Consider the following 26,885-nt stretch of genomic DNA (forward strand, 5'->3'; position numbering starts at 1 on the left):
CACCATAGAGAGGCACGCTCGCACAGCGCGGCCGGGACATAGAGCTGCGCTGCCAGAACCGCCCCCCAGCGGCGGCAGCGCCACGCCGCTGACGTCACCGCTCGGGCCTCCAGCGCCCGGCCATAGAGACGCGGCGCGGTGACCATAGAGATGCGCTGGCCGGAGCGCCCCTGGCAGGGCCGGTCTGGCTCCCTCTCGATGGTTTCTCTGAGGGGGAGGAGGATCTCGGGGCCATTTGGGGTCCACAGGTCCTGCCTGAACACACCTGGTTGTGGAGACACGGACCTCGGGTCCATTCCTGTCACCCCTGGCTGTGAGGACATGGGGAACTTTGAGCTTCTGACCCCCTGGCTCCGGGGACGTGGGGGATCCCAGGTCCATTCCTGTTACCTCTGGATGTGAGGATATCGGGGATCCCAGGTCCATTCCTGTTACCTCTGGATGTGAGGACATCGGGGATCCCAAACCCAGCACCCCTGGCTCTGGGGACATGGGGAGACCCCAGATCCTGCTCCAGCACCCTTGGCTGTTGGAAGATGAGGGACTTCAGGGCCATTCCTGTCACCCCTGCTTGTGGGGACATGGGGGACCTCAAATCGCAGCCCCCATACTTGTGGGGACATGGAAGACCCCAGCCCATTCCTGGCCCCCCTGGCCATGGGGGCATGGGCACCCCATGCCCTGCACCCTTGGAGGTGGGAACACAAGGGATCCCAAGCTCATTCCTGTGCCCCCTGGATGTGGGAACACGAGGGATCCCAGCCCCATTGCTGTCCCCCTGGGTGCTGCCCTGAACCTTCACACGTCCCTGTGTCCCTGGCCCAGATGTTCTGCCCACCCCTGAGGGGGGGTCGGTGTCCCCTAGGGCTGGCACTGTGGGGACAGTGGAGACTGTGGGCTGCTGATTCCTGTGGAATTTTTTCCAGGCCAAACACCTCCCCTGGGGTGCAAAGAGCCCCTCCACGGATTCATCAGACCTGCAGCTCTGCCCCTCGATTTAATGTCATAACTCAGGTGTTTGTTTCCTCAGGTACACGGGGTGTGACTGGGAGAAAAAAAAAGGGTGAAAAATGCACTTGAAACACTATCGAAATTAGGATTTTGGATCCATTGGAGGGGGACTACAAAAGGGCTCTGACAGGGTGTTGAGAGCTCAGTCTAATGTAAATAATCCTTTATTTGCTCCAGGTTGTGACTCACACACTCGGTATCCAGGTTCCAGCTGTGCAGGGCGAGTTCAGGTGAGCTGAGTTAACACTGACACACCTGAGGAAACTTGTCCAGGTTCCTGCTCCTGCCCTGTGGGCTGAGCCTGTGGTTTAAAGGTCTCTGTGTCGCTGGGACACAGAGATGGGAATTGCAGCTCCTTGGACAGGAGAGGGTGCTCCAGGAGCGTGGAAAAAATGCATGAAGAGCAGCCAAGTTCCTCTAGAAGGGAAAAAGAAACCCACACAAGGATAAAAGCTTGCTTGGCCACACAGCACAGAGGAACAGACAGAGGTTTTCAGACTTTAGGATCTACCACCTGTTTTTCTCCCAGATTCCCACTAAGTGACCCAGATGAGGTCACTGTCATAGAATCCTGGAATGGTTTGGGTTGGAGGAACCTTAAATCTCATCCAATCCCACCCCCTGCCATGGGCAGGGACACCTTCCACTAGCCCAGGTTGCTCCAAGCCCCGTCCAACCTGGCCTTGGACACTTGCAGGGATGGGGCAGCCACAGCTTCTCTGGGCAACCTGTGCCAGGGCCTCCTCACCCTCACAGGGAAGAATTGCTTCCCAATATCCCATCTCTCCCTGCCCTCTGGCACTGGGAAGCCATTCTCCCTTGGCCTGTCACTCCACTTCCTGATGAAATTCCTAGTAAATTCCTGAGATCTTCCTGTGGCTGGAAGATTGGATGAGCATCTTTATCATTTAGACCTGCTGTCTTTTCCCTGAATTCCTTGTCATTTGAGTTAAAACTGTTTTTTCCTTTTCTTTGAGCCATGAACAATCATTTTAGGACAAAGCAGCACATCGAATAGATCATTAAAAGATCCTATGACGTTTTGTCATCCCACACCAGCCCCAGTTAACAACATCTGTGCCATCAAATAAATTAAGTAATAGGTTTGCTAAGTGTTTGGGAGCAGATAATGAAGGATTTCAACGTTTTGGATCATTGGATGCAACAGGTAATATTTACTTTTTCCTAAAGAGCCCCATTTATCCCACTTGAGCGTGGAGTGGGGGAACACACGTCTCGCTAATCAACCCTGAAGTGTGTTTGGGTGGGGCTGCATGGAATAATTAGGAATGACTGAGGATGATGGCTGTAATTACTCCAGGAAATGTTCCCCGAATTAATGATACTGTTGAAAATGTTTTTATGTCCAAACTGCATCACCCAATTTTGGAGAGCAATTAGCATGAAATGAGCTGGAGGCTGCTGGCAGGGATGTGCTGCCTTAAGTGTCACTTGGCTGTGAAATGACACCGTGGCTGGGCACAGGATCATAAACACACCTGAGGAATTGGGATGGGAAGGGACATTACTCATCACAGGACTCTGGGGACACAGAGGCTTGGCAGGGAGGGAGTTGGGACCGTTCAGATTTCGGCTCTGGTCGGTGATGTTGCTTCCAGACAGTCCAGGAGCACCAAGGACCTGACTCAAAGACTGATCCTGCAAAGTGTGTGCATAGCAGTGTGTTTTTCCTGCTGTGAGGGTGTGATGTTCCTGGCAAAAGGAAGCACTGTTTTTCAGGCAGGTAGCAGCACTGGCAGCTCCTCAGCTGGGGCTTTTTCTGCCCCTCAGATGATATTTGCAATAATCGGTGTCTGAGGGGGAAGCCACTGAAGGTTCTGTGTCCCTTCACAGTCCAGGTGAACTTCCAGCAGCACCAGAAACTCATGCCAGTCTCATCCTCCATATACAGCTAGAGCCAGGAAGTTTTGTGGATCAAAACCCATGTAAGGATATCATAGAATGGCCTGGGCTGGAGGGAACCTTCAAAATCTTTTTGTTCCTCCCAGTGCCAGCTGGAGGCCAGATCCAGGCCTGTCCTCTGCATCCACCGTGGGATGACCCAACCCAACCCCAATCCCAGCCTCTGGCAAAGGTCCTGCCTTTAAAACTCCTGCCTCCTGTCCTTCCCCCACGGCACCAGGCAGCAGGTCAGAGCAGCCCTTCCATGGCCTGGCATCAGGTTGTGCCAGGGGAAGTTTAGATCAGATACTGGGAATATTTTTACATGGAAAGGATCGTCCAGCCCTGGCACAGCTGCCCAGGGCAGGGGTGGAGTCCCCATCCCTGGAGAGATTTAAAAGCCACATGGATGTGGCACTTGGGGACATAGGTTAGTGGTGGCCTTGGCAGTGCTGGGACTGGTGGTCTTGGAGGTCTATTCCAACCTAAGTGATTCTGTGATTCCATGTCCTCAAATGCATCTCTGTTGATCCCATGACTTTTCCAGTGGTGGGACACATCTTTCCACAGCTGTAAAATGCCAAAAAACCTCCTCTATTCCACGTCAACATCATCACACAAGATATTCCCACTCTCCTGGTGTCCCCACCTTTAACAAACAGCACAAAGAATTGCTGTAAAGCCAATATTCAAACAAACTTCACCAAAGCCTGTTTCCAGCTCCTCATCCTTCTGGAGAACCATCCTGCTGGTGCCTGTGAGTCATGGGTGCAGATTAATTTATTTTGTGGTGCAGAGAGGTTTTTATAACCCCCTTTCAAGCCATTGAATCATTCTTTGCTGATGATTTAAAGATGCTGGTTTATTTCTCCAGTGATTGCAAATGGAAACCAGATCTTAGCACGGACTGTGACCCCAAAACATAAAGAAATATAATTATATAGAATTAACTGGTCTCCAAATATCTTAGTTGGTGCTTAGTGCTATGTGTTGTCAAGCAGGGAAGGTTTCCTTCTCAAGAAAAAGGGTTAATATTGACTCTGGGATAGTTAATTTCCATGTTTACTCGCTAAATATCACATAATAACTGCAGGGAAAGGCATTTTCAAGCCATTTAATCAGCAATAAATACACTTTGGAATAATTGATAACTCTGCAGATGAGCACAACAAGCCCATTCCACTCACAAAAGCAACAGATCAAATATTTATAGTTCAGCACTGAAATATTGTCCAAGTGCAGAACTAAAGGTTAGGCCTTGGATTAATTTCCCATTCCCAGCTTGGTGCCGATGTGGCTCATTGACAGCTGAGGCACTCGGGGTGTCACAGGGAAATCTGTCTTCCTTTGATAAAGTTGCTGCTAAAAGTGATGATTTTTTTAGGGTTTCTTTTTAAGGAAAATAAGTCTCAGACAGTCCCTGAGCAGTGGCTTCTCACAGGTACCTCACTGCGTGGAATCCTGGAATGGTTTGGGTTGGAAGGGACCTTAAACCCTATCCCATTCCACCCCCTGCCATGGGCAGGGACACCTTCCACCAGCCCAGGTTGCTCCAAGCCCTGTCCAGCCTGGCCTTGGACACTTCCAGGGATGGGGCAGCCACAGCTTCTCTGGGCAACCTGTGCCAGGGCCTCCCCACCCTCACAGGGAAGGATTTATTCCTGATATCCCATCTAACCCTGCCCTCTGGCAGTGGGAAGCCATTCCACCTTGTCCTGTCCCTCCAGGCCCTTGTCCAAAGTCCCTCCCCATCTTTGTTGAGGGCTCTCTTTGGATACTGGAAGTCGGGTTTGAATTCCCAGCCCCAACCAGATTTTATGGCTCAGATTTGAAGGCTCAAAGCAGCATTTTGGGTTGCTGTGAGGTCAGTGGGGTTTGTCCCAGACACATGAGATTTTGGATCAAATATACCCACAACCCTACCTGAGGGATTAATAGGAAGTCAACCTGCATTTCAGAAACATCCCAGCCTGTCATTATTAACCACATTATTTGTCCACCAGTTTTTTAACCAAAAACATGTTTTTCTATTTAAAAGTTGAGTCATGGAGGGACATACACACACCCCAGTTCTTTGATTTCTCCTCAGACACAATGCACAGCTTTGGATTTGAAGAGGGAATTTTCCTCCAAGAGCTTTATTTGCTAAAATACATAATTTGGTGATACAAGCTTCCCTGGAAAGCAGTGATTCCTTAAAGAGGGGGAGGATGATCAGGGAGGAGCAGGATCCTTGCAGAGACACATGCTGGAAAGCAGAGCTGTATTTTAAGGCATCCATAAATATTTTTCTGGGGATGGAGTTTAGCAGCAGCTTGTTGGGGGATGAGAGCAGGGTAAGTGCAGCTGACAGAAAATACAGTCCCTGGGTGGGAATTCAGAGGAAAGGAGCAGATTTAGGCTTTCAGATTCCCAGAACAGGATGAGGAACAGAGCTCCATTTTCACATCTCATTCCGGGAGCTCATGTTGATGGGCTGCTCCTGCCCCAGGTTTCCTATGGGGACCAGAGCTTGTGCTGGACACTTTGGATGCTCTGGGCAGGGTGGGAGCCTCAGGAGAGTCTGTGGAGCTGAGCTCTGACTGAACTTTAGCCATATTTAATCCAGCCATCCCAGTGTAAGACTCAGCAAACAGTGTCTGGTGATCCAGCTGTGCCATGATGTATTTTCATTGCTCTTTCCCTACCCAGCAATGCCAAGAGTTGGGAATTTGGAGAGGTCAGAGAGCAGAGAACTGACAGTGTTGGGAATGTAGCTCAGAGCTCTCAACTCCCTGGCTGGTGCCCTGCCAACCCGACCACTCTGCTCTGAATAATTCCATTTTATTTGTCTGCTGCCAGGCTTTAGGGAGGTGTCATCTCCCACCTACAGGGACATCACAGGCAGCAGCAGGAATTGCCTGTGGAATGTGGGACTTATTGTAACACTGGGCTTCTTTCTCCCTGGTAACAACTGACAGGACAAGAGGAAATGGCCTCAAGTTGCTCCAGGAGAGGTTTAAATTGGAATTAGGGGAAATTTCTTCATGGAAAAGGTTGTCAAGCATTGGAACAGGCTGCCCAGGGCAGGGGTGGAGTCACCATCCCTGGAAGTGTTCAGAAAACACGTGGATGTGGCACTTGAGGACTTGGGTGAGTGGTGACAATAGTGGTGCTGGTCGATGGTTGGACTTGAGGATCTTTGAGGGTTTTTCCAACCTTGACCTGTGCAGATTCACTTGAAGACAGATTTTGTTCTCACCTACACCCCTCTGAGCCTCCAATCATCTCACACATGTACAGCAGTATGTGCTGGAGAGCCTCACCTAATTAAATCTCAGGAAAACAGGAGAGCACCTGGGGGCTGTGTGGGCTTCACTTGAGGGATCTCGGGGCTGTCAAATGAAAGATTCCTCTCACAACTCTTGCTCCTCAGAGTAAACACCTCAGAGCAGAGCCAAATTTACTCTGCACTTCACACATCTGGGTATTAACTGGCTGGGGTTGGAAATTACTTCCAGGAGAAAAAATGACTCATGGACTGGAGGGGGCTGAGGGATCTGCTTGCATTACAGATGCCAGCCCATGGCATCTTTTTTCCCTGTTCTTTTCCCTGCCTTTCAAATTTTTATCTCTTCTGCTTTCCTAAGGCAGTGCTGTCATCCCACATCACCAGGAATGTTTCATCATGATTCCTTGGTGGTGTTATGTCACGTCCAAATCAGTCTGTGACGTCGTTGCCGCAGCCCTTGAGATGTTTAGAGACTTTTAATATTCTGCCAACCACAGGACAGGCAAAACACAGGGTGGGGTGGACAAGCAATGGTGCCTCCCAGTTCATCCTCTCACCCAACAGGCCCCACTGTTGGGTTCTCCAGCTGATGAGTCACACCCGAGGTGAAGGGTCATTCCTGTAGCTTGCAGGATGATGGACGACTTCATTAAGCTGGAGAGGTGAGGAGCCCTTCGTGGGTTTGGTGGGTCTGGACCTCAGTTTGGTTTTGGTCTCCCATCAGTGATTCAGTGATTCCCAATCTGTTCCTTGGTTGGAAGCAGAAATAATTCCACTGACTCATCTGGGGTTTAATTTTTACCTTAATTATTGTCTGTAAAGGGCTTTGAAATCCTAAAGGGTCGATGCCTTGGGAGTGTGGGTGATTGTGGTGTGAGCTCAGCACAGAATTCAAGTGAGGAAACAAGTTCCCTTGGCTTGGAGAAGCAACTCCATGAAACTCTGCACAAGTATCACGAGTCTGTGGCTTTTTTTCCCTCAACTTAGTGCTAATGGATCCATTGTTTCATGTAAAGGTTTCTCCCGCTCTTGTTCTATCCTGTGTGACATTTACAGTACTCTTTGTTCCATTAGCAAAGTAATTTGAGATAGTTTATTATCCTTTGGAGACTTCACTGCCTGCTGTTTAACTTCCACGTCACTGGACCCTAGAAAAAAAATCTCTTAAAATAGTGCATGAGGCTAAAAATAGTGAGGAATTAGTAGTTTCTTAGGAGTGAAATAATTAATTTAGTGCACTTTAATATGAAGATCTTCAGCTCTAGGAAACACCACTTACTGTTTCCTCTTTCTCTTCAGAGCCACCAATATCTGTGGAGTCGAAGTGTTTCTGCCTCACAGCTTGAAACTGTAATTTGTTTGTATCAGTTACAGCTCCTTTATTTCAGGAGAAAGGAGAAACAGCATTTAATCAGGTTCTGAATCACTGGGGGAAGAAATCACTCCCTGATATGAGTTTATTACACTCTCTAGATGCAAGAAAATTGCAAAGGTTGTTATTCCTTGGATTTTCTGGGATGCTGTCACTGCAGCACCCAAGGGACTGAGCCTGTTTGGGTCCTGCTCCCCGAGTGCCTCATCCCCACTCCATGAAAACACTCTTCTTGATTCCCCAGGGGCTCAGCAGTGGGATGAGTGTTGCAAAACATCAGGGTTTGCAGAGCCACACATGTGGGAAGATCTTTTTCTTGCCGTTAAGACTTCACTCACTCCCAGGTTGAAGTAATGCAGGAGGGAGCAGGGATGTGAACCCAGAAAAGGAGGGGAAGTGCAGGAATCTGGCGTGTGGGCAGAGATGGAGCAGTGGGAAACCTGTCCAATGACCTCCTGGAGCCAGGCAGGAGCTTCATCACGTCACCTTTCCAGGTGGGATCTGGACTTCCAACCTTGTCTCCAAGTCAACTGCCCACAGCAGCACCGGCTTTGCTCTGGCTCGGGGTGCACATGGCACTGCTTGGGATAGGATGGGAGCAAAACTCATCCCTGCTCCAGCTTCCAACTTCAGGTCTGTGCCTCCAGCTGATTTCCTGGTGGTGGAGCCTCTTTTGGCTGATCTGTGTCTGTCTCTCCAATCTGCACAGGATGGCAGAGCCAGGCAGTGTCCGGGAGAAGGACCTTGGAGCAGAAGGCTCCGTTCCTTGGCCAAACCTTCCATTACCTTGTGTGGTCTTTGGCAACTCTCTGAACACTCCGTGCCTCAGTTTCTCAGCCTGGAGAACAGGATGATCCCAATCAGCAAAGCTGGATGAGTTTGCAGTGCTGCACCCCAGAGGAGGAGGGCAGGGTCTGGACCTCCTCATGTCCACTGATGTCACCCCCATCCTCTCATACTCCCACAGGACATGCTGTAGATCCCAAATGGCCAGAGAATGTCATGTATAGAACAAGCATTAATGCCCAAGGGTGCAGAGGCCCCATCCCAGCACTGGCCTCTGGATTGCTTTGTTTTCCTGCTCGGCTGAGTCGCTAACCTTCCAATAAACACCAGAGTCATTATCATAAAACTGGGGAAAATGCTGTCATTAAACCCCACTGGTTTAGTTTTCAAGTGCCTCTTTCTGGGACATCAAATTCATTTATATCATTCTCCAAAGCCACAAACCCTAAGTGGCTGCAGTAATGTGTGTGGTGGGAGGTGAGAGCACCACGGGAATTAAATTGGGTGGAGAGGGCTCTTCACAGAGCTCGGTGGGGTTTGTTGCAGGGGGGGAAGATGTGATGCCTCCAGCTGGTCACCCCTCTGACCCCTCAGCCCTAAAGTCCCTTGGGATGTTCTCCAGAAACCCCAGTTCATGCTCTGATACCTCAGCTTGGAGCATCCAGAGGGATGGGGAGCTGCAGCAGAGCCTCCCTCTTACAAAAAGATAGATTTTGTTCCAACAGAAAAGAATAAAACCTTAAATCCTTTCAGCAGCAGAAGCATAGAATTAAATCCCTATGGCTAGGTTTTCCAGAGAAGCTGTGGCTGCTCCATCCCTGGAAGTGTCCAAGACCGGGTTGGACAGGGCTTGGAGCAAGCTGGGATAGTGGGAGGTGTCCCTGCCCATGGCAGGAGGAGGAACTGGATGAACTTCAAGGTTCCTTCCAACCTAATCCATCCCATTCCCCTTCACCTCAACAAGTGTGGAATAACATCATTAAGTGTTTGTCTGAGCACTGGGGTGGCTGAACAAAATTTTGTCTCAGTGTTTGTGTAGTTGATAAATCTGATCTTGGGGCCAAAATTTTTTGGGTTTAAGTGAAAACATTAAAATAGGGTTTTTAAAAGGGCTTAGGGTCAGCTGGCCCCTGCTCGGGGTTGATAAGCACTTGCAGTTTATAGAAACGACCCATAGGGCTGAAACTTCAATGTCCTGGAAAGTCTGTAGATTTCCATAGGAGCCAGAACTTGTTCAAAAGTTTTTTATCTCCCAAAAATAACCAGGATTTTGTTCCTCTGGGGGAGTTCCTGGCACAAGACCTCCTGGGAGCAGCACGGTGCCATGTGTCCGCTGACGTGCTACGGAATCTGCGGCAGCATCGGCTTCTGCGAGGGGAACAAGAATCCTAAAATTATCCTTTAGTTACTTAGAGTATAAATAGAATTCAAATTGCTTATCAGCTGTTTCATTTGAAAGATATTTAAAAATACTTGGGAGAGGAAACTTGCACTCCGGTGGAGATCCGGAGCCACGCTGTACCCAAAGGATCTCGGTGCCTTGAGGACACAACCGTGGGGATCAATCCGTGCACTGGGAGGAAAGAGTTCAGTTCATGGAGAGTTTATCAGCGTGATGAGTTATTCAAGTTATGCCAAAAACACGTGTAAGGGACACTTCATGCAGATCTCTGGGAATGGGAAAATCTTCCATTCCTGGGAGGGAAGGCTGAGCCGGTGTTGGAGTGTGGCTGCGGTGAAACAAACCTGACTGTGTCCTTGAGCACAGGAGACAGGAACAAGCCAAGATGAGCACTCCCAATCGATTCCAGGTGCTTCCCAATCGATCCGTCTCTGATGAGGAGAAGGGTGTGTTATGGCTTTTATGGAGTGAACAAACCTGGCAGCGCGTGTCCCATTGTTGGGGACGATGGGATGGGATGGTCCGTGTGCTGTACCACTGCCATTCGTTAATGGCTCTACTAAATAGGAGAGTGGTGAGGCTGTTCTAATGCCCTGAGCACTCAGAGGGTGACAAAAATAGCCCATTCAGCAGGGATTGGCTCAGAATGAGACGTGTCCTTACTGTAAACCTGGGTGCTTCCAAGAACTTGGGCTATGGATGAGTTGGACTCTCTGGTCTGGTTCATTACAGGAATGAGTTGTGTTCTGCATAGACGTAACTTCCAGCATCCACTCCAGAAATTCTAGGTCCCTGTTTTACCAGCTGGGAATTGCACTCACTCCCAGCCTTCCTGGAAGAGGAAAATCATGAGTATCCTCACTGACCATCCGACACCTCCCCATAGTTGCTTTGTATTGTTCTCCTTCTCTTCTTCATCTGCCAGCCCCGCACTCTCTGATCCCTGCCTGGCCAAGGGGCTGGTTCCTGCAGGAGGAAGATGTTGCTTGGCTGGGATCCCTCTCTCCGAGGGGTATCCAGCAAGGCTCTGTCCCCGACATGAGCCTGGAAACACATCTTCAGGAGTGGAGGGTCACAGAACACCAACGTCTGCAAGCTGGGCTGTGGAGAGAACTTCCACTGGGAACTTGTGCTTGTTGGGTGGGAGAAGATGGGGCTGGATGGTGAAGGGCTGGAAATCCCAGTGATGAAAAGGAGCCTGGCCTGATTCCCTTGGAACGTGTTAAAATATTATCAATGAGGAGAAATATCAACCTCTGCCAAGAGAAGCTGTGGCTGCCCCATCCCTAGTAGTGTCCAAGGCCAGGTTGGACAGGGCTTGGAGCAACCTGGGCTAGTGGAAGGTGTCCCTGCCCATGGCAGGGGGTGGAATAGATGGCCTTCAGGGTCACTTACAACCCAAACCATTCTGTGATTTTAAATGGGCACACAGGAGCAAGGAAGATGCTGAGAATAAAATTAATCAAGTTACTGAAAAAACCCCAGAGATTATTTAGTCCTGGTTCAATGTATAAAGACAAGAACTCAGCTAATAGACAGGAGGAGCTGGAATTGCTCCTTGGTGACCATAAACTTGACCTGCTTGGTTTTATTAAGGAATCTGGGGGGGGGAAGGTCACCTGACTGGGATGGCAAAATTCATGGTCTTAAAGAACTGAGTGGCAGAAGAGGAATGGAAGCAGCCCGGCAGATCCACGGCAAATGGTCTGGAATGCTTTGCCGCAGGGACCAAGGAGGATGCTCGGGATGCTCCGGGTTGCGGGGGACGCTCAGGGATGCTCAGAGGATGCTCAAGGCCACGGGGAGGATCCCGCCGGTAGCAAGGAGGATGCTCAGGGATGCTCGGGATGCTCTGTGATGCAGGGGACGCTCAGGGATGCTCAGAGGATGCTGGGGGCCATGGGGAGGATGCCGGCATCCCAGGGGGAGGCTGCCGGGGGAGGGCGGCCGGGGGCTGCCGGGGCGGAGCTGCGGGGGCCCCTCCCGACGGCGCTATAAACCGGCGGGGCGCGGGCGCGGGGCAGCCGTCGCTGGGGTGCCCGGGGCCGGGGCGCACCCTGCCCGCACCCCTGCCCGCACCTTACCCGCACCCCTGCCCGGGCCATGGGGAGGGGGCAGCTGTCGGGGGGCGCCTGGGGGGCCCTGGTGCTGCTGGGGCTGATCCTGCCGGCCGCCCCGGCGGGCGCCTGGTACAAGCACGTCGCCAGCCCCCGGTACCACACGGTGGGTCGCGCCTCGGGGCTGCTGATGGGGGTCCGCCGCTCCCCCTACCTCTGGCGGCGGGAGCTGCCGGCCGAGCCCCCCCGGCACCCCGAGCCGCCCCCCGGGGACAGCCCCCCGCGCCCGGGCCGCCCCGCCGGGCTCAGCCCCCCGCCCGCCGCCCCGGCCCCGCCGCCGCCCGGCCCCGGCCGCCTCCTGCAGCTCCTGCTCCGGCGGGGCTGGGGCGGCCCCCGCCCGGCCCCCGCACGACCCCCGCCCGGCCCCCGCCAGCCTCAGGTAACGCGCGGCCCCGACGGGCGGGCGGAGGGCTGGGGGGGCCGGGGGGATCCCGGGGGCCGGGAGGGGGCACGGTTGGTTCGCAGAGCCCCGGGATGCTCGAGGGGTGTGATCCGTGTCTGGGATACGAGGGTCCTGCTGCGGCCCCCGGGGTGCTGGGGGGTCACCAGGTAACGGGGTGCATGGAGCCTCGGGGGGGTTCACCAGGAAACTGGGGTGCACGGAGCCAACAAGGGGGCTGAAAAAGGAGCTGAATGATGTGTCCAAAGCCAGGCTGGACGGGGCTTGGAGCAATCTGGTCTAGTGGGAGGTGTCCCCGCCCATGGCAGGGGGTGGAAAGAGATGATCTTCGAGGTCCTTTTGCAACTCAAACCATTCCTGGATTCCAGGATTTCCCTGCCCTCCCATTTGGTGCATCACAAACCTGTGGGACTGAGCTGCTTGTGCTGGAGGGGTGTCCCTGGGGGCAGAGGGGTGTCCCTGGGGTCAGAGGGGTGTCACTGTAGCCAGCAGCTGGGTCATACTGGGATTCTCCCAGCGTGGCTCTCCTCAGGCCCCCTCTGCTGCCCGCTCAGGGCTCAGCCAGGCTGTGTGGGACTGGCTCAGGGCTGGCTCCAGACATTACATTTCTTTCCTCTTATGTAGAGCTGGAGCCAACATCCAGCTGAAATCCACAGAGGCTTTTGGCTGTTGGATCAGCCCCTGAAACATGTAGCTGTTTTCCTCCCCCACCTCATTTCTGTGAGGAAATCTGGGATTAGAATCATTTTGGGAAAGCCCAGCGCTGTGTTACGTCTGTGCTGTGCCGTTGCCTGGCTGTGCACGTCCCGGTACCACACGCTCTGGATCCGTGCACACACGTGCATCCCTTGGATTCCCCACTCAAATTCCCACTGGGAGCCCCGCAGGCAGGTCCAAGCCCGATATTTGGGTGTCTGATGGGGTTTATCTGCGGGCACAGTGGCAGGAAGGGAATCTGCAGGTCGGATCTGAGCCTGAGACAAAGAAAGTTGAATGAAAATGATGAATGCAGCTGTGGTTTAAACACTGCACTGAGGGGAAACGGGATCCCACATGGAGAGGGAGGTGATGGCAGAGCTGGAGGCTCAGGTGATGCTCCAAAATAACCCAGCCCCTCTTCTCCTTCCAGCTCTTCCCACTCGAAGACCTGGCTCTGACCCGCTGACGGACCTGTGGAGATGCTTCACGTGCTGGAGGAGCAAGGACTGCCCGAGGTGGGAGCTGCTCACCTGGCTGGCGAGGAAGGGTCTCCTCAGGGCATCTCCGGGTACTCTGACCTCTCTGAAACCACACAGACAATTACATCCCAAAAAATCTGAGTTTTCATGGCCCTGCCCAGGCACAGGGTAAATTCATCTTGTTTTTCAGGTCAACCTAGTGCTACAAACTCGGGGAGAAATAAACAGGGGAGATATTTATTTTTGTTTATTTTTTTTACATTTCTGTACTAGCTTGTTTGCAATATGATACAAACATGTACTGTTCGCTTCCTCGGGACCTGCCCTCATTAAAATGAGATGTGATCAAAGGAAACTCGGGCTTCCTGGTGCTGTTGTGGGGTTTTGGTGGGGATTTTTAAGAGCAAAGCCTGATCCAGCCCTGCACGGGGCAGACACTTCAGCAGTCGGGTCACTCCCAGATTTTTCTAACATGATTTAACTCCTTGACACAATTTTTTCTGCAGCTTTACAGTAAATCTCTTTTACTGCCTGTCAGGGAGTTACTGCCAGGCCAAGTGTCAATTCAGATGACAACATTTAGGAATGTTTCCTCAACTGGGCTGCACAGAAGCTCTGTGAGTCCTCAGTGCTCTGACTGTGTTTTGCCTGCTCAGGGCTTAATTTACGTATGTCCCCACTGATGAAAATAAATGTTAATCCTCATTAAAACAGGGAGGAGCCTTGGAGGTGGGCAGGAGCACACGGTAAAGGGGTGTTGGAGTGAGTGGGATCTGGGATCTAGAGAAAACTGAGGTTTGGGGGGCTGAGTCCAGTACTGCTGAGTTTTAATGCCCTGGCACTGGTGGCTGTTGCAGGAAATTGGACAAAAAGAGCCATTTGCACCCCTCTTAGATGAACTCCCTGCTCCTGCCATGGTTTGTGCTGCCTTTGGTTTGGATCTGGAAGGAAAAACCCCTTGTTGGGGGAGCAGGGTGTGTGCTGAGCCCTCCCACCAGGGAGGGAAAGGTTAAAATGAGGCAGGACAGGGAAAGGCCAGCTTTGAATAGGAGGGTGCACTGGGGATGAAGGACCATGTGCTGAGAGACCCTCATCTGTTGGAAAGGAACACTTGACCATGCCAATTGCTGGGGTAAAGCCAGCGAGACACTCAGTTAACCACAAACCCTTCACTTCTCACCTTGGAAAATGGTTTTTGCTGTTGAGTGTGAGCTGATTTCCCACTTGGGGCTGTAAAGTAATTTCCTATGTGCTGCCTGCTCTCCAGAGACATCTGGGCCTTCCCTGGGGGTCAACAAGCCCAACAAAATGCAAGAGAGCTTAAAGAGGTGTTTAACTGCCCTCCTGCCCCGGGGCAGGACCCAGCTATCCCTGATGGATGTTAATCTGATCCTTTCTAAAAGGATCATTCTGAGGGAGATGCCACAATCCCCATGCTCTGCCTCCTGTCCCTCTCACTCTGGGGGGCTGTGTGTCCAGACCACGGGGACCCCATGACTTGGACCACAGGGACACCCTGTCCTGCTCCCTGGGGATGCCCCAGGATGAAACGCAGCCCCAGGGATGCTCGAGGAGGATCCTGGATTTGCAGCTGGAAGCAGACTGGGGGGGACAAAAGCTTTTTGAGGGAGGCTGGACAGGCCCAGAGCTGCAGCAGCACGTTGGCTCCTGGCCCCATTCAGGGTCCCAGTGCCCCCTGCTCCCCCCACCCCAGCAGCTTTGCAGGGATAACTGCGGCTGAGGAGGTCGATTCCTGGCACCTCTCTGGGCTTTGGGAGGGCTCAGAAACCCCCAGGAGACAGTGGGACAAGTCATCCCTTCCCTCCTCCCACTTCCCAGAGCCTGTGGGGTGGTGGCCTAGGGGTGCCAGGGGTGCCGGGAATGCGGTGGCACCCAGGTGGCTTTGCCATGCCCTCTTGTGGCCACGCCGATTCCAGAGGCTGGGAAGTGCTGGGAAGTGCTGGGAGCTGCCACGTGGGTGGGGATGAGCCCTTCCACCATGTCCCCATCCCTGCATCGTCACAAAGTGGGGCATTGCCCCATGGGTGCCCCTCTGCCCACGTGGCCCCAGCTGAGGCCAGGGGTCAGCAGGGGACGGGAGCTCCAGGTTAACGCCTGTCCCGCTGCTCCCTGCATGGATTTGGGGAGCCCAAGTGTGGGGCTGCCCAGGGTCCACACGCAGCACAAGTGGGGTTTGGAGGTGGATCTGGCCCAGGTCTATCCCTGAGGTGCCACCTGGGAGTTGTGCAGCTCCAGCAGTGCCGAGGCCAGGGCTGGCTGACGTGCCAGGCTTTCCCGTGCCAGGCTTTCCCATGCCAGGCTTTCCCATGCCAGGCTTTCCCGGACGGAGCAGCCGTCACCCAGCCCGCGGTGCCAGCGGATGCATTTTGTTCCAGCCCAAGAGGAGGGCGAATCCAGGGCCCGTGGTGGGCAGGAAGACGTCCCACCCCAACCCGGGGCAGCTCCCTTTCCTTCCCGGCTCTCGGCCTCTCCCGGGGGAACAGCAGCATCCACGGGGGCCGGGGGCTGTGGGAAGGGCAGTGGCTGGGATAGGAACCAGCCGGGTAGAGGAGCTGCTGTGAGCTCACCCCAGGGCTGGCCTGGGCACACTCACAGTGGCTGCAGGGCCCTGCGTGTACCAGGAGGAAGAAAACTCCCCAAGGAATTTTCTCCATCATCGCCTCTGCTCGGAAGCTGTTCCTCAGGGATGCAGGCGGCTGAGCCAGGCCAGGACTGAGCCCCCCTCCAGCTGTGGTGGTGACTGAGGATGGAAATCCCTTGGAAAGAGCTGGACATCCCAGGTGGTCCCTGTGACGGTCCCAAATATCCCTGTGGGGAGCCTGGACTGCAGGACCTGGTGCTGAGCTGGGCTCTACCAGGGATCCCATCCCTGCCACTCCCTCCTGTTCCCACCTTCACCCTGACACCAGCCAGGGAATTGATGGGGACTGGAGACAAGGGGCAGGAGCTGCAGAGATCAGGAGGTGATGGTCTCTCTGTGCCCACCCTTTTGCCTATTTCCAAGATATCCAGAGAACTGATAAGGTGACAGTGGCTTAGAGACACCGCCAGGGATGTTCCTGGCCAAGCTGCAGCTGCCCGGAGCCATTCCTGGGGAGCCCAAGGGGAAACACCGGGTTGGGACCCTCCCATGGACCCCACTCTCCCACCCAGGAATGTCCCTCAGATGTCCCCAGATGGCACCAGCCTGGAGGTGCCATCCTGGTGTTGACTGTACACAGGGCTGTATTTGGGGAGTGCCCACTCTGCTTTGGGCACTCACCTGCTATGGGCACATGCCACTGGGAGGGGATGTGACTCGTGACACTGGGAGGGAGGGTGACCTGTGCCAGCACTGCCCACTCTGCCTGCTCCCCGGGCATCCTGCCAGACCCCTGCCTCACTCCTGAGGATGCTGGGGTTGGCACAGGAGTGGCTGGTGTGGCAGCAACACTAAAATGTCCCTCAGGGTCCCCTCCAGAGCTCTGTCAAGAGCTGCAGACACCTCAGGGGGCCATGAAGGTTCCTGGGGATGTCCTGCCCTCCTGTCCATGGCAGGGAGATGCTGCAGGAGTGGTCCCAGCCCTCACAGGATCCCCTGGGTGCTGGGGTGGCACCCAGAGCTGGACATGCCAGAAGAGCTGATGCCCCCAAACCTTTTAGCCTCACCCTCAACTTTCATGGCACAGAAAGATTAAACCCAGACATAGCCATGCTAAAACATGCCCCTGGAGATGGGTGACTCCAGGAATGGGTGCTCCTGAGGATGAGTACTCCCAGGGACAGGGGGCCCCATCTGGGGGGCTCAGTGCTGCTCTTACACCCCTCTCCTTGCTGGGGTGACACACTGGGGTGGCACTGGCACCAGCACCACTTGCATCTGTGCCAGTACCAACCTCTCCACAAGCAAGTCCCTCTGGAGTCAGATTATCCATGGGATTTTCCTCTAGGAATCCTACCTCAGCTCTTCCAGGGGGGACAGGGGGCTGCCTGGCAGAGGCAGTGGGTGCCCATCTGCAGGGGCAGAGCAGGAGGGCTCACATGGGCTGTGGGAGCAGCACCCCTGCCTGCTCACCTGGCCGTGGGTGTGCTGGCACGTGGAATTCTCGGGTGTGCCCGGCCTGGCTGGTCACCAGCTCCACCCCTGCACAGCCCCAGCACCACCAGCCCCCCCGGGGCAGCACCCACAGCTCTGCTCTCTCCTGCAGGTGATAAAGGCCCAGGTTGTGCAAGAGGGATCTCCTGGCCCTCAGCAGAATAACTGAACTTTCTGGACTTTCACAATCCACAAAACATGTAATTAATCCTCCTAATGATCAGTTCTCCTTCTATCCCCATCAATCTAACCTGGGGAATGTTTACAGCTCAATAGTGCCACACACAGAGGCTCAGGGAAAATGAGACCGTGCTTTTTACGAGCTCTCCTCTCATTCCTGGTTCCTTCAGCAGCACAAATAAATCATCCCCTTCGAAATCATCCCCTGAGAGCAGCCAGGACACAGCAGCCCCACACTGAGTGATGGTGAAACAGGGGAGAAATGAACACAACAGCATCTGTGCCAGTGGGAAAGCCCAAGACTTCATTTATTCATAGTAAGAGCGAATTACTGCAGTGGCAACAGCTCTGCAGCTCCCAGTGGATATCATCCAACATAAGGTGCATCCCTGAGCTCGAGCAGAGGGACCAGACCTCCCTCCACACCCAGGCAGAAGGTCTGTGGGTGGCCAAGCTCTGCTGGGAATTGGGGCCTGGCTGGAACCAGCCCGGTGAGCTCCTGCTCCATGTGCAAAGCTGGGTGTGGAGCAGGGGTGGATAAACACCAGCACTGATGGGGAGGAGGAGGCTGGGAGGGAGGAAGGGCCCAGCCTGTTCCTCACCCTTGGCAGAGCTCCCATCCCAGAGCAGGGTGAGCACAAGGGAGCGACCCACATTGCAGGAGTGGATCTGGGAGAAGGGGAAAGGAGAAGGCACAGGATCTGCCCCAAACCATCCAACAGGCACAGTGTGGGGCCACGAGTGGGACACAGAGCCCCTGGAGTCTTGGAAACATGTGTCCTCTCTGGCAGAAGAGGCCCAAAGGCAGGTGTGAAACCTCCCATTCCTTTGGAAGCAGCAGCACAGCCCAGCAACTCCATGATGGACCATCCTCCTCCTCAGAGAGCTCCTCACCTGTCCACTGCCTCAGGAACAAGCCAGACTGAGCAGACCTGGGAGACCAGCCGAGGTTTTCCTGGTTTCTGAATCAAGATGGACTTTGTGGGCTCCCAAAATCCCCACTCTGACACACCAGGGAGCCTGAAGGGTGACTCTGATTTCTGTAACTGTGAAAGTCCTCACAGCATCTGCATTTTGCATTAGTGATGCCACAGGATCAAGCCTAAAGCAAACAGGTGCAACTGAAAAAAACATTACCTGCACTGCAGTCATCCATAAAGTCACTCTTCAAAAGAAAGACTCTTGAACCAAAGAACCGTTGGGCCACAGGTGCAATTCTCTGCCACTGCTCAGCCAAGTGCAGGGAAGGAACTGGAAGCAGATGTCAACCAAAAAGAGCTTCAAACCCTTCCAAGCCAGTGAGCTCACAGGGCCCTGAACTTCCTCCACCTCCAGGCCAGCCCAACTCAGGCTTAAATATGTGCTCAAATCAAAACCCACAGAAATGTAAATTGGAAAATGTTGCCTGTGCAGTACCTGCTGGATTTAACCAGGGCTCTGTTATTCCAGAGCTCTCTGTGCTCTCTCCTTTTTTCTTTCCTACAAGACACGGATGGGAAATGGCAGGATGGTAAGAACTAAAGGGATTTTGTACCATCTGAGGATACACCTTTGCACAACATGTTTTCATGTAATTTCCAGTTCCTTCTCCATCAGCTGCAGTGAAAAAATGCAGCATTTCCCTGGAACCATGTCCATGCCAAAGGATGCACCCAGGACAGGCAGGACAGCCCAGCTGGGCACCAGAGGCACAACCACAGTCCCCAAAGGAGAGGGATCATGAAATAAATGCTCCATTTTAGGCTCACAAGGTGTGTGACTATGAGCAGGCAAAAATCCAGTGCTGAGTCAGGGCTCTACCAAGTTCCCTACATTCCCTACAAGAAATCGATGGCTTTTTGGGGAAAAAATGCCTTTTGGGAACACTGAGGTTGAAAAAAAATCAATAAATCCAAGTCATGCTTGAAAAAATTTTTGTGCCCCAAAAAAAAGAGCATTTTTTAAAAATTCAAACAACCCTTTTCTTCCTTTTTGAAACGTTTTCTCCTTTTTATTTTGTTTTGCAACCTCCCAGTGCTTTTTAAAAGACATTCAAAAGGGTTAAAAGATTCAGTCTGACCACCCAAAAGATTTTCTCCACCGTGTTTTTATTGCACCGAATCAAAAGAAAAACTTTTTAGTTCAAATAAACTTGAAACAATTCCTTCTCCTCCCCCGCTCCCTCCAGTTTTTTGGTTTAGCCAGTGAGTGGAAAAATCAATTATTCGCACTCCTCTAGCCCGATAAAAAGCTTCAGGACTCCACAAAGAGGCTCAAGGGAGCACTTGTGTTGTACAGCAAATAAAGCAGGCTCTGAGCTTCTCAGCTCTCCAGCCTCTTCTCCTGTCACCCAAGATTTTCTGTGGCACCACAGGGAGCGAAGGAGCCTCTGTGGGACCAGAACATCGTCATGGTGGGACCAAAGCATCCTCCTTGGTGAGGCATCACATCCTCCCTGGTGGGACCTGCTCTTAAAACATCCTCCTTTGGTGAGACATCACATCCTCCCTGGTGGGACCAGAGCGTCCTGTCTGGTGGGACCTCATAGCACAAACTGCACCTGGAGCCGGAGCTGAGCCTGCGGCTGAGCCCCCCCTTGGCTGAGGGTGACAGACACCTGAAGGGACAACACCCTGTCCCCACAGGGGCCCGTGCCCCCCACCCAGCCAGAGCCACACTGGGCTCTCTCCTTGTCTGCAGCACCCAAATGGCCACATTGCCTCCAGGGAATGAGGTGGGAAGAGCTGACAGAGATAACTAACGTCATGATTTTCCAGCATAGACTCTCCAACCATCTTTTTGGTTCAAGAGTCTTTCTTTTGAAGAGTGACTTTATGTATGACTGCAGTGGAGGCAGAGTTTTTTTAAGCAAACCACAGATTAAAAGTGAATCAATATTCTTTTCTGGAGTCTTTTATTTACAGCCTCCAGCTGGCTGCAGTGTTTGCTTCAGCTCTATAAAATCTGGTAGGAAAGCTGTTGAGGAAGGAGAAACACCGCAGAGGAAGGCCAGGAAACCTGTGGCAAAGGAATTTGACGTGCAATGCCAACACTGTGATAGGCAATCTGCCTCATGTCCTCCTTGTAACAGATTTCAAAGAAATGAAGACCAGGAATGCAAAAAGGTGGAGATGAGGATCTCCATGTTTCACCAAAACAAGCTCAATCTGGGTGAAACCTGGATGGCCTCTCCAAGGGGCACCTGGGATGTAGTGTGAACCCTTTCCCACCAGGAATCATCAAATCCTGGAATGGTTTGGATTGGAAGAAACCTTCAAACCATGCAGTCTCACCCCCTGCCATGGGCAGGGACACCTTCCACTATCCCAGGTTGCTCCAAGCCCCGTCCAGCCTGGCCTTGGACACTTGCAGGGATGGGGCAGCCACAGCTGCTCTGGGTAACCTGACCACGGGATCCAACCATATGGCTCATTTGCTGGAAGGATTTTGGCCCCGGGGTTCCATCAGCCACATTGGTGTCGGTGCCGGTGCCAGTTCTGGTGCCGATGCTGACGCCGATGCTGATGTCGGTGCCGATGCCTGTCCCAGTCCCGGTCCCGGTCCCGGTCCCGACTTCGCCCGCCCCGTCCCGTCCCTCGCTGCGGCTCCGCCCCGTCCCCTCCCGGCCCGGCCCCATCCCCGCCCGCCGCGCTCCCGGTGCCGCGGGGCAGCGCAGCATGGCCGAGCTGCGCATCGCCCCGGCCCCGGCTCCTGCCCCGGCTCCTGCCCCGCTCCCAGCGCCGGCCGCAGCCGCAGCTCCAGCCCCGGCCCCAGCCCCGGCCCCGTCCCCGGCCCCGACCCCGACCCGCCCCTCCGCGCCCGCCCCGGGCCGCCCATAAAAGCGGCCCCGCGCCCGCCCGCCCTCCCGCCACCGCCGCTCCGCCGCCGGCCATGGCCAAGGACCAGCTGAAGCCGCGGCTGTGCCGAATGCTGAAGGGGGAGAGCGGCTACGGCTTCCACCTGCACGGCGAGAAGGGCAAGAGCGGCCAGTTCATCCGCAAAGTGGAGCCCGGCTCGCCCGCCGAGGCCGCGGGGCTGCGCGCCGGGGACCGCGTCGTGGAGGTGAACGGGCTCAACGTGGAGCAGGAGACACATCACCAGGTGAGGGCAGGGCCCGGGACGGGCGGGAGGACAGCGGGGACGGGCGGGGGGGGACAACGGGGGCAGCCACCGCGGCACCCCGGGCTGAGCGCCCGGGCTCCGGCCGCCCCGGCGGCTCGGCTCTGCCCGGCTCCAGCCTCCCTGCAGCGGGCTAAAGGGGTGTTTTCACCCAAAATATCTCTGCCGGAGCACCCCTGGTCCGGGCAATGCTGGTGGGTGCAGAGATGGGGTGGGTGACCCCCTGGATCCCGTCCAGGGTTCCGGGGCTTTGTGTGCCCCGGGACGGTCGGTTCCCGTGCGGACAGTGGGCGGTGCGGTGTCTCCCTGCGGGGGACAGGCTGCTGTAATCGTGTCAAGGTGGGAAAGCCGAAGGTGTTTGGGGCTGGGCAGGGCTCCGCCGCGTTATGCAATCTGTGGTGGAAAGGAATGGGGAGACCCGGGCTTTATTTCCGGCTCTGCTGTGGGTTTTCTTGGCTGCTTTTGGCGAGCTGCTCCTGCTTGTGCAGCCCGGAGTGTACGAGGATGCCTTAAAATCTCCTGATAAAGCTCTGCAGATGTTGAGCAGTTTTGCTGGCCGGAGTGTGATAGGGCTCGGAGGGGAGCCATGGCTGTTCCTGCCCACGGCCGTGGCTGGGGGGGTCCAAGGGAGCTGTTTCTTAGCTCTCCAACAGAAGCTGTTTCAGGCCGTGTCATTTTCTGCTTACAAAACCGAAGCTTGTATTTGTCAAACAGTTTCATCTAAACAAACAAGCAATGAGGTTCAAGCAGCTCCAGTCCCGGGGACACTCGGAGCCTGGCAGGGGCACAGTTTGCCTCGTGGCTCATGGGACTCTGCGGGGTTTAGTGCTTTAGTAACTCAAAACACATGGTGAGCCCTGCTGCCAGCGCTGCACTGGGGCAGAGCAGGGATGTGCCTCGGCACTGCAGAGCTTTGGGGGGTTGTGGCTTCCCAGGCTTCACCCACCAGGTGTGGATGTTGATGTGCTGAAGGTGAGGCTGAGCCTCCAGTAAAGCCTCATGGACTCCTTTCTGTGAGCTTGGTGGGGTTTGGTGGCTAATTGAGCTTGTTTTGATGATCTGAGCCAGCTGTGTGAAAGTTAATGTTTGTCCTGAATGTGATTTCAAACCCCTTGAAGGAGGATCCCCATCTTTGATCTGGCTGGGCAGGAAGGAGAGCTGTGTTCCTGTGGTGCCTTGGAAGCCATCGGAACTCCCTGCTGGAGCTGGGCTGCTGGGGATGGGTGATAGCAGGGACAGCAGCTGTGCCTTTGAAACGTGCTGGGGCTGCCCAGTAGGTTGAGTGAAATGGGAGAAATGTCTTTCTTCCATTTTTTTGCTGCTGGAGGCCGGATGGAGCCCTGGCGCTTGCAGAGGCAGGAGGGAGCCCTGGTGCTTGTGAATGCAGGATGGAGCTCTGGCACTCACTCCCCACTGCAGAGCAGTGATTGGGATGGGTTGTCCCATCCAGGGTGTTGAAGAGCTTGATGCTGTGCTGTGCTCCTGCTGCTATAGCATTGGGACCTATGAGCATGCAAGTGGTGGGAGCAGGAGCAGCCCTGCCTGCTCTGGGAATCTCTTTCTGCTGCCTCAATACCACAAGAACCTCTTCCTTCCCCCAAAACTACCCAGCACTGATGGACCATGGGAAGGGTGATGCTGTGCTGGGTCACACACCAGGTCCTGCCGATGGGTTGGAGCAGCTGGTTCACCGTGGCTTCTCCTTGCGCTGCTCCTTCCCCAACCTTGAACAAGTAACACTTCTCCGTGTGCATCGGGACGGAGCCTGCAGCAAACAAGGCCTTGCTGTTTGGGTGTAACTGTGTTTCCAGCTGAAGCTGGCAGCATTTGTGTCTTTGTTCTCTGTTTTTTCCTGGCCTTACCCAAGGAGCGAAGGCAGAACGTGTTCTCAGGGCATTTCATGTCTTGGATGCAAAATTGCATCCTGGCTCCCGGGTTCCTCGCTCTGTTGGCAGTGCGGGCACGGGGCAGAGCTGTGGCTCCTGCCCTCCTGCTGTGCCCGGAGCAAGGAAGGCCTCCCGGTCCCTGCGGAGCCTGGCACCATGGAACAGGGCACAGGCACCCCTTTTGGAGCTGCTCCCAGTGGCATCGTGAGTCCCCTTCCTGGGCGGCTGTTGTTTGGCAAGGGTGGAAGGGCCCCGGCCGGCTCTGCCGGGCTGGTTCTGGTGTCGCCAGGGGTGAAAGTCTGTTTGGGTGGAGCTGCGGAAATCATGGGGCTGGGACCGGTGCTGAGAAGGTCCCGAGGCACCAGATGCTCAGGGGAGGCTGTGGTGTCTCCAGAAGCGCCGTGGGCTCGGGGCTGTGAGCATGGCTCGGAAGCGGGTACGGTGCTGGGCAGGACCTTGTCGGGGCCCCGCTGCTGCTTTGCCTCCCACCTCACTGCTCTGTCCCCAGAGAGACTTGCTGCCTTGGGGGGCTTGTCACAGAAAGCCCCTTCTGCTCATGGCGAGGGGCTGCTCTGTGCCGCTCTCCATCCCTGCCTGGCTCAGGGGGACTCGGGAAACGCTTGCTCCATCTGCTCCAGCGCTGCTCTCGCCGTGGCTTGTTGGGGAACTCGGTGCTGGGTGATCCTGGCACAGCTCCCCGCTGGGTTGGGACCCTTCTGTGGTGCCTCTGAGTGTCGTTGGGGTCTATGGGGCAACTGTGATTCCCTGCCTGGCGCATCCAAACTGTGGGGTCTGGAGATCATCACTGTGCAGGACCAGTGCGTTCCCCATCTGTGTCCCTGCTGCCGCGTGTTGGCTGCTGCTGCCAGGTCCCCTCTGGGAGAAGTGTCCCTGCACAGGCATTGCCGGTGTCAGCAGCACCATCTGATGTCAGGTGTAAATGGATCTGAACGGGAGCAGATGGATTTTCTGGGGCCTGACGGATCAGCACGGTTCGGGCTGGTTACGGGTGGGAGCTGCAGTCACAACCACCCGGCACGGCACACGGAGATGGAGCTGCAGTGGGTGGCTTGGTTCAGGACAAGCAGCCTTGTCTGCAGCCTATAAATTTCTTGGGGGTTGGTTTCTTTTCCTCCTTTGCAGATCCGGGCTCTGTTGACCTTGAGTGGCGCTCGCAGGGAGTAAATAAACGCCGGCTAATTGCGCATTAGGCTCGTTTGTCGCTCTAACCTTGGCGGTTGCGGTGTGTCTGGCTGGTGTGACCTAGATCAGAGCAGGGGCCCTGCAAAGAGCCCAGTGTTGCTTTTGGGGGGTGCCCAGCATGTGTGAGGTGTTCAGGGCCACCCCATGGCTGCGGGTGGTGGCCAAACAGCACTGCCAGCAATACCACCCCTCCTCCTCCTCGGATGAAGGCCTGTGCAGGGAGGGGGTGCCCTCAGTGGCTGCCAGCAGAGAGTTTGGAAGTGGTTTCCCTTTGCCCTGCTCCTGTGGATGTCCTGGATTTGCCCTGTTTCCATCTCAGCCCATGCTGGTGGGATCTAACCCCCTGCCTGGCTGTGGGATCAGCTCCTCCTGGCTCTCCCCACCATGCTGGCACCACAAGTGCCTGTTGGAGCTTCTGCCAGTCACTGATCTGTTCGAAGGAGCCAGGCAGAGCAGGACAGTGTCCCCATTCAATATGCCTGGAGCTGGATCCTGGTGGGGATGGGCCCATGTCCTGCTCCCAGAGCACTGTCTTCCCTTATCTCTGCTGGTCCGTAGCACAGATGGGGGATGGATGCATGGATTGGGCTGTTTCCTTCCTAAAACCACCCAGGGTCGGGGTGGGTGATCTCTGCTGCTGTGTGGCTGCAGGGAACGGGCTGAAAGAGCCACCATCATCATCACCCAGGGCTGCAGGCTCCGTCCTGGGCATCTCCCAAAGCCCTGCTCGGCCCTTCTCCCCCATCGGTGATGGCTGGAAGTGACAGCAAACCTTCACCCAGACCGGAGCTGCAGGAGAGTGGGGGAGAGCTGATGGCCCTTGGGTCCAGCTCCTGCCACCCCTGAGAGTTCCCTGTGTTCCTGCTCAGCTGTCCCTGTCCTTCCCAGGTCGTGCAGCGCATCAAAGCCGTGGAGACGGAGACGCGCCTGCTGGTGGTGGACAAGGAGACGGACGAGTACCTGTGCAGCCTGCGCCTGACCTGCACCGAGGACATGGTGCACAACGGGATCCTGCTCAGCTCCAACGTCTCGCCCTCCAAGGCCCTGGGCAGCGACAACGGGGAGGTCTGGAAGCCGCAGCTGGATCTGAGCGGGGGCAGCCTCCAGCGGCATTCCCACAGCTTCTCCTCGCATGGCAGCAGGAAGGTGAGGGCGGGGTGGGGCAGGGGTGGGGAGCGGGGTGTGAGCCCCCCTGGGAGCACCTTCCTCTGTGAGCACGGCTTGTCCTGTTGGAGTAAAACCTCCTGTGTGTGGCTGTAGGCTCGGGGACCCCGCTGTGTCCCGAGCTGCACTTTGGACTCCTTTGCTCTTGCTCCAGGCAGTGTTGGCTGCTGGGGGCTGCACGGCTCCCTCCCCTTGAGTGCCCCCCGAGGGTGTCCCTGGGTTGTCAGCCCTGGGGATCAGTGACCCCACAGTGCCTCAGCCGTGGTCGGTGTCCCAGCCTGGACCTTTCCTGGCCCCGGGACAGGCGGCTCGGAGCAGGGACATGGCAAAGCTGCAGCTCTGAATGAGCTTCTCTCCCCTCCATTATTTGCAGGAGGGAGGGAACATCTGGGACAAGCATATTCTCAGCTTTTTGCTGAAATAGGAAGGAAATTTAGCTCTTTTTAAGTGGCCTGGGTCTGGACTGTGCCTTTTATTGGTAAACTCCTTTCCAAAGGGGAAAGAATTCGGGATGGAAAATGTCGAGTTTCCACGGCTGCTGGGGCTGGCGGGGACGGCGCAGGGTTGTGCTCTGCAGATAGCAGGGCTTGCTCCAGGCTGCCCCTGCTCCAGGTGGGAATGTGACAGGAGCCATGTGGGCGTTGCACAGCCAAGCCAGTGACTCTGGCACTGCTCCACAGCCATCTGTCCCCTTCTCTTCCATGTCCCTGCGCTGTCCCCTCCTGTGCTCACTGCTCTGTGCTGCCACTGGTGCTCAATGACCTCCTCCAGCACGGAGCTGCCATGGGTGTCCCCCCACTCCTCCTCATCATCTTCCTC

General features: G+C 55.0%; 2 protein-coding genes across 4 annotated transcripts in view; both read left to right on the forward strand.

Moving 5' to 3' along the window:
• Positions 1–151: 151 nt before the first annotated feature.
• NPW (neuropeptide W) lies at positions 152–13,794 on the forward strand. Of its 3 annotated transcripts, none has more exons than XR_004359966.1 (3): positions 152–313; positions 1,189–1,241; positions 13,391–13,794. XR_004359966.1 is itself a non-coding variant. In XM_032704460.1 (2 exons), the coding sequence occupies exons 1-2, from the start codon at positions 11,848–11,850 to the stop codon at positions 13,424–13,426; spliced, it is 429 nt and encodes a 142-aa protein (XP_032560351.1). In that variant the 5' UTR covers positions 11,807–11,847; the 3' UTR covers positions 13,427–13,794. The 3 variants fall into 3 exon arrangements, 1 of the variants encoding a protein (XP_032560351.1); XR_004359965.1 differs by lacking the exon at positions 13,391–13,794 and adding an exon at positions 8,266–8,711; XM_032704460.1 differs by lacking the exons at positions 152–313; positions 1,189–1,241 and adding an exon at positions 11,807–12,240.
• A 7,720-nt stretch (positions 13,795–21,514) lies between these two features.
• The window catches only part of SLC9A3R2 (SLC9A3 regulator 2), a 33,051-nt gene continuing 27,680 nt past the window's right edge, over positions 21,515–26,885 (forward strand). Inside the window, exons 1-2 of the mRNA XM_032703464.1 lie at positions 21,515–21,795; positions 25,791–26,048. Of these exons, the coding sequence (XP_032559355.1) occupies positions 21,586–21,795; positions 25,791–26,048 (468 nt within the window). The 5' untranslated portion in view covers positions 21,515–21,585. The remainder of the gene's footprint in view (positions 21,796–25,790; positions 26,049–26,885) is intronic.

Source organism: Chiroxiphia lanceolata, chromosome 16, assembly GCF_009829145.1.
Source record: "Chiroxiphia lanceolata isolate bChiLan1 chromosome 16, bChiLan1.pri, whole genome shotgun sequence".
NCBI classification, from domain to species: domain Eukaryota; kingdom Metazoa; phylum Chordata; class Aves; order Passeriformes; family Pipridae; genus Chiroxiphia; species Chiroxiphia lanceolata.

Excerpts from the sequence above, each read along its gene's own strand:
- NPW (XM_032704460.1), top strand. The coding sequence starts at position 11,848 with ATGGGGAGGGGGCAGCTGTCGGGGGGCGCCTGGGGGGCCCTGGTGCTG. Across the intron at positions 12,241-13,390 it reads CCGGCCCCCGCCAGCCTCAG|CTCTTCCCACTCGAAGACCT; the intron begins GTAACGCGCGGC and ends TTCTCCTTCCAG.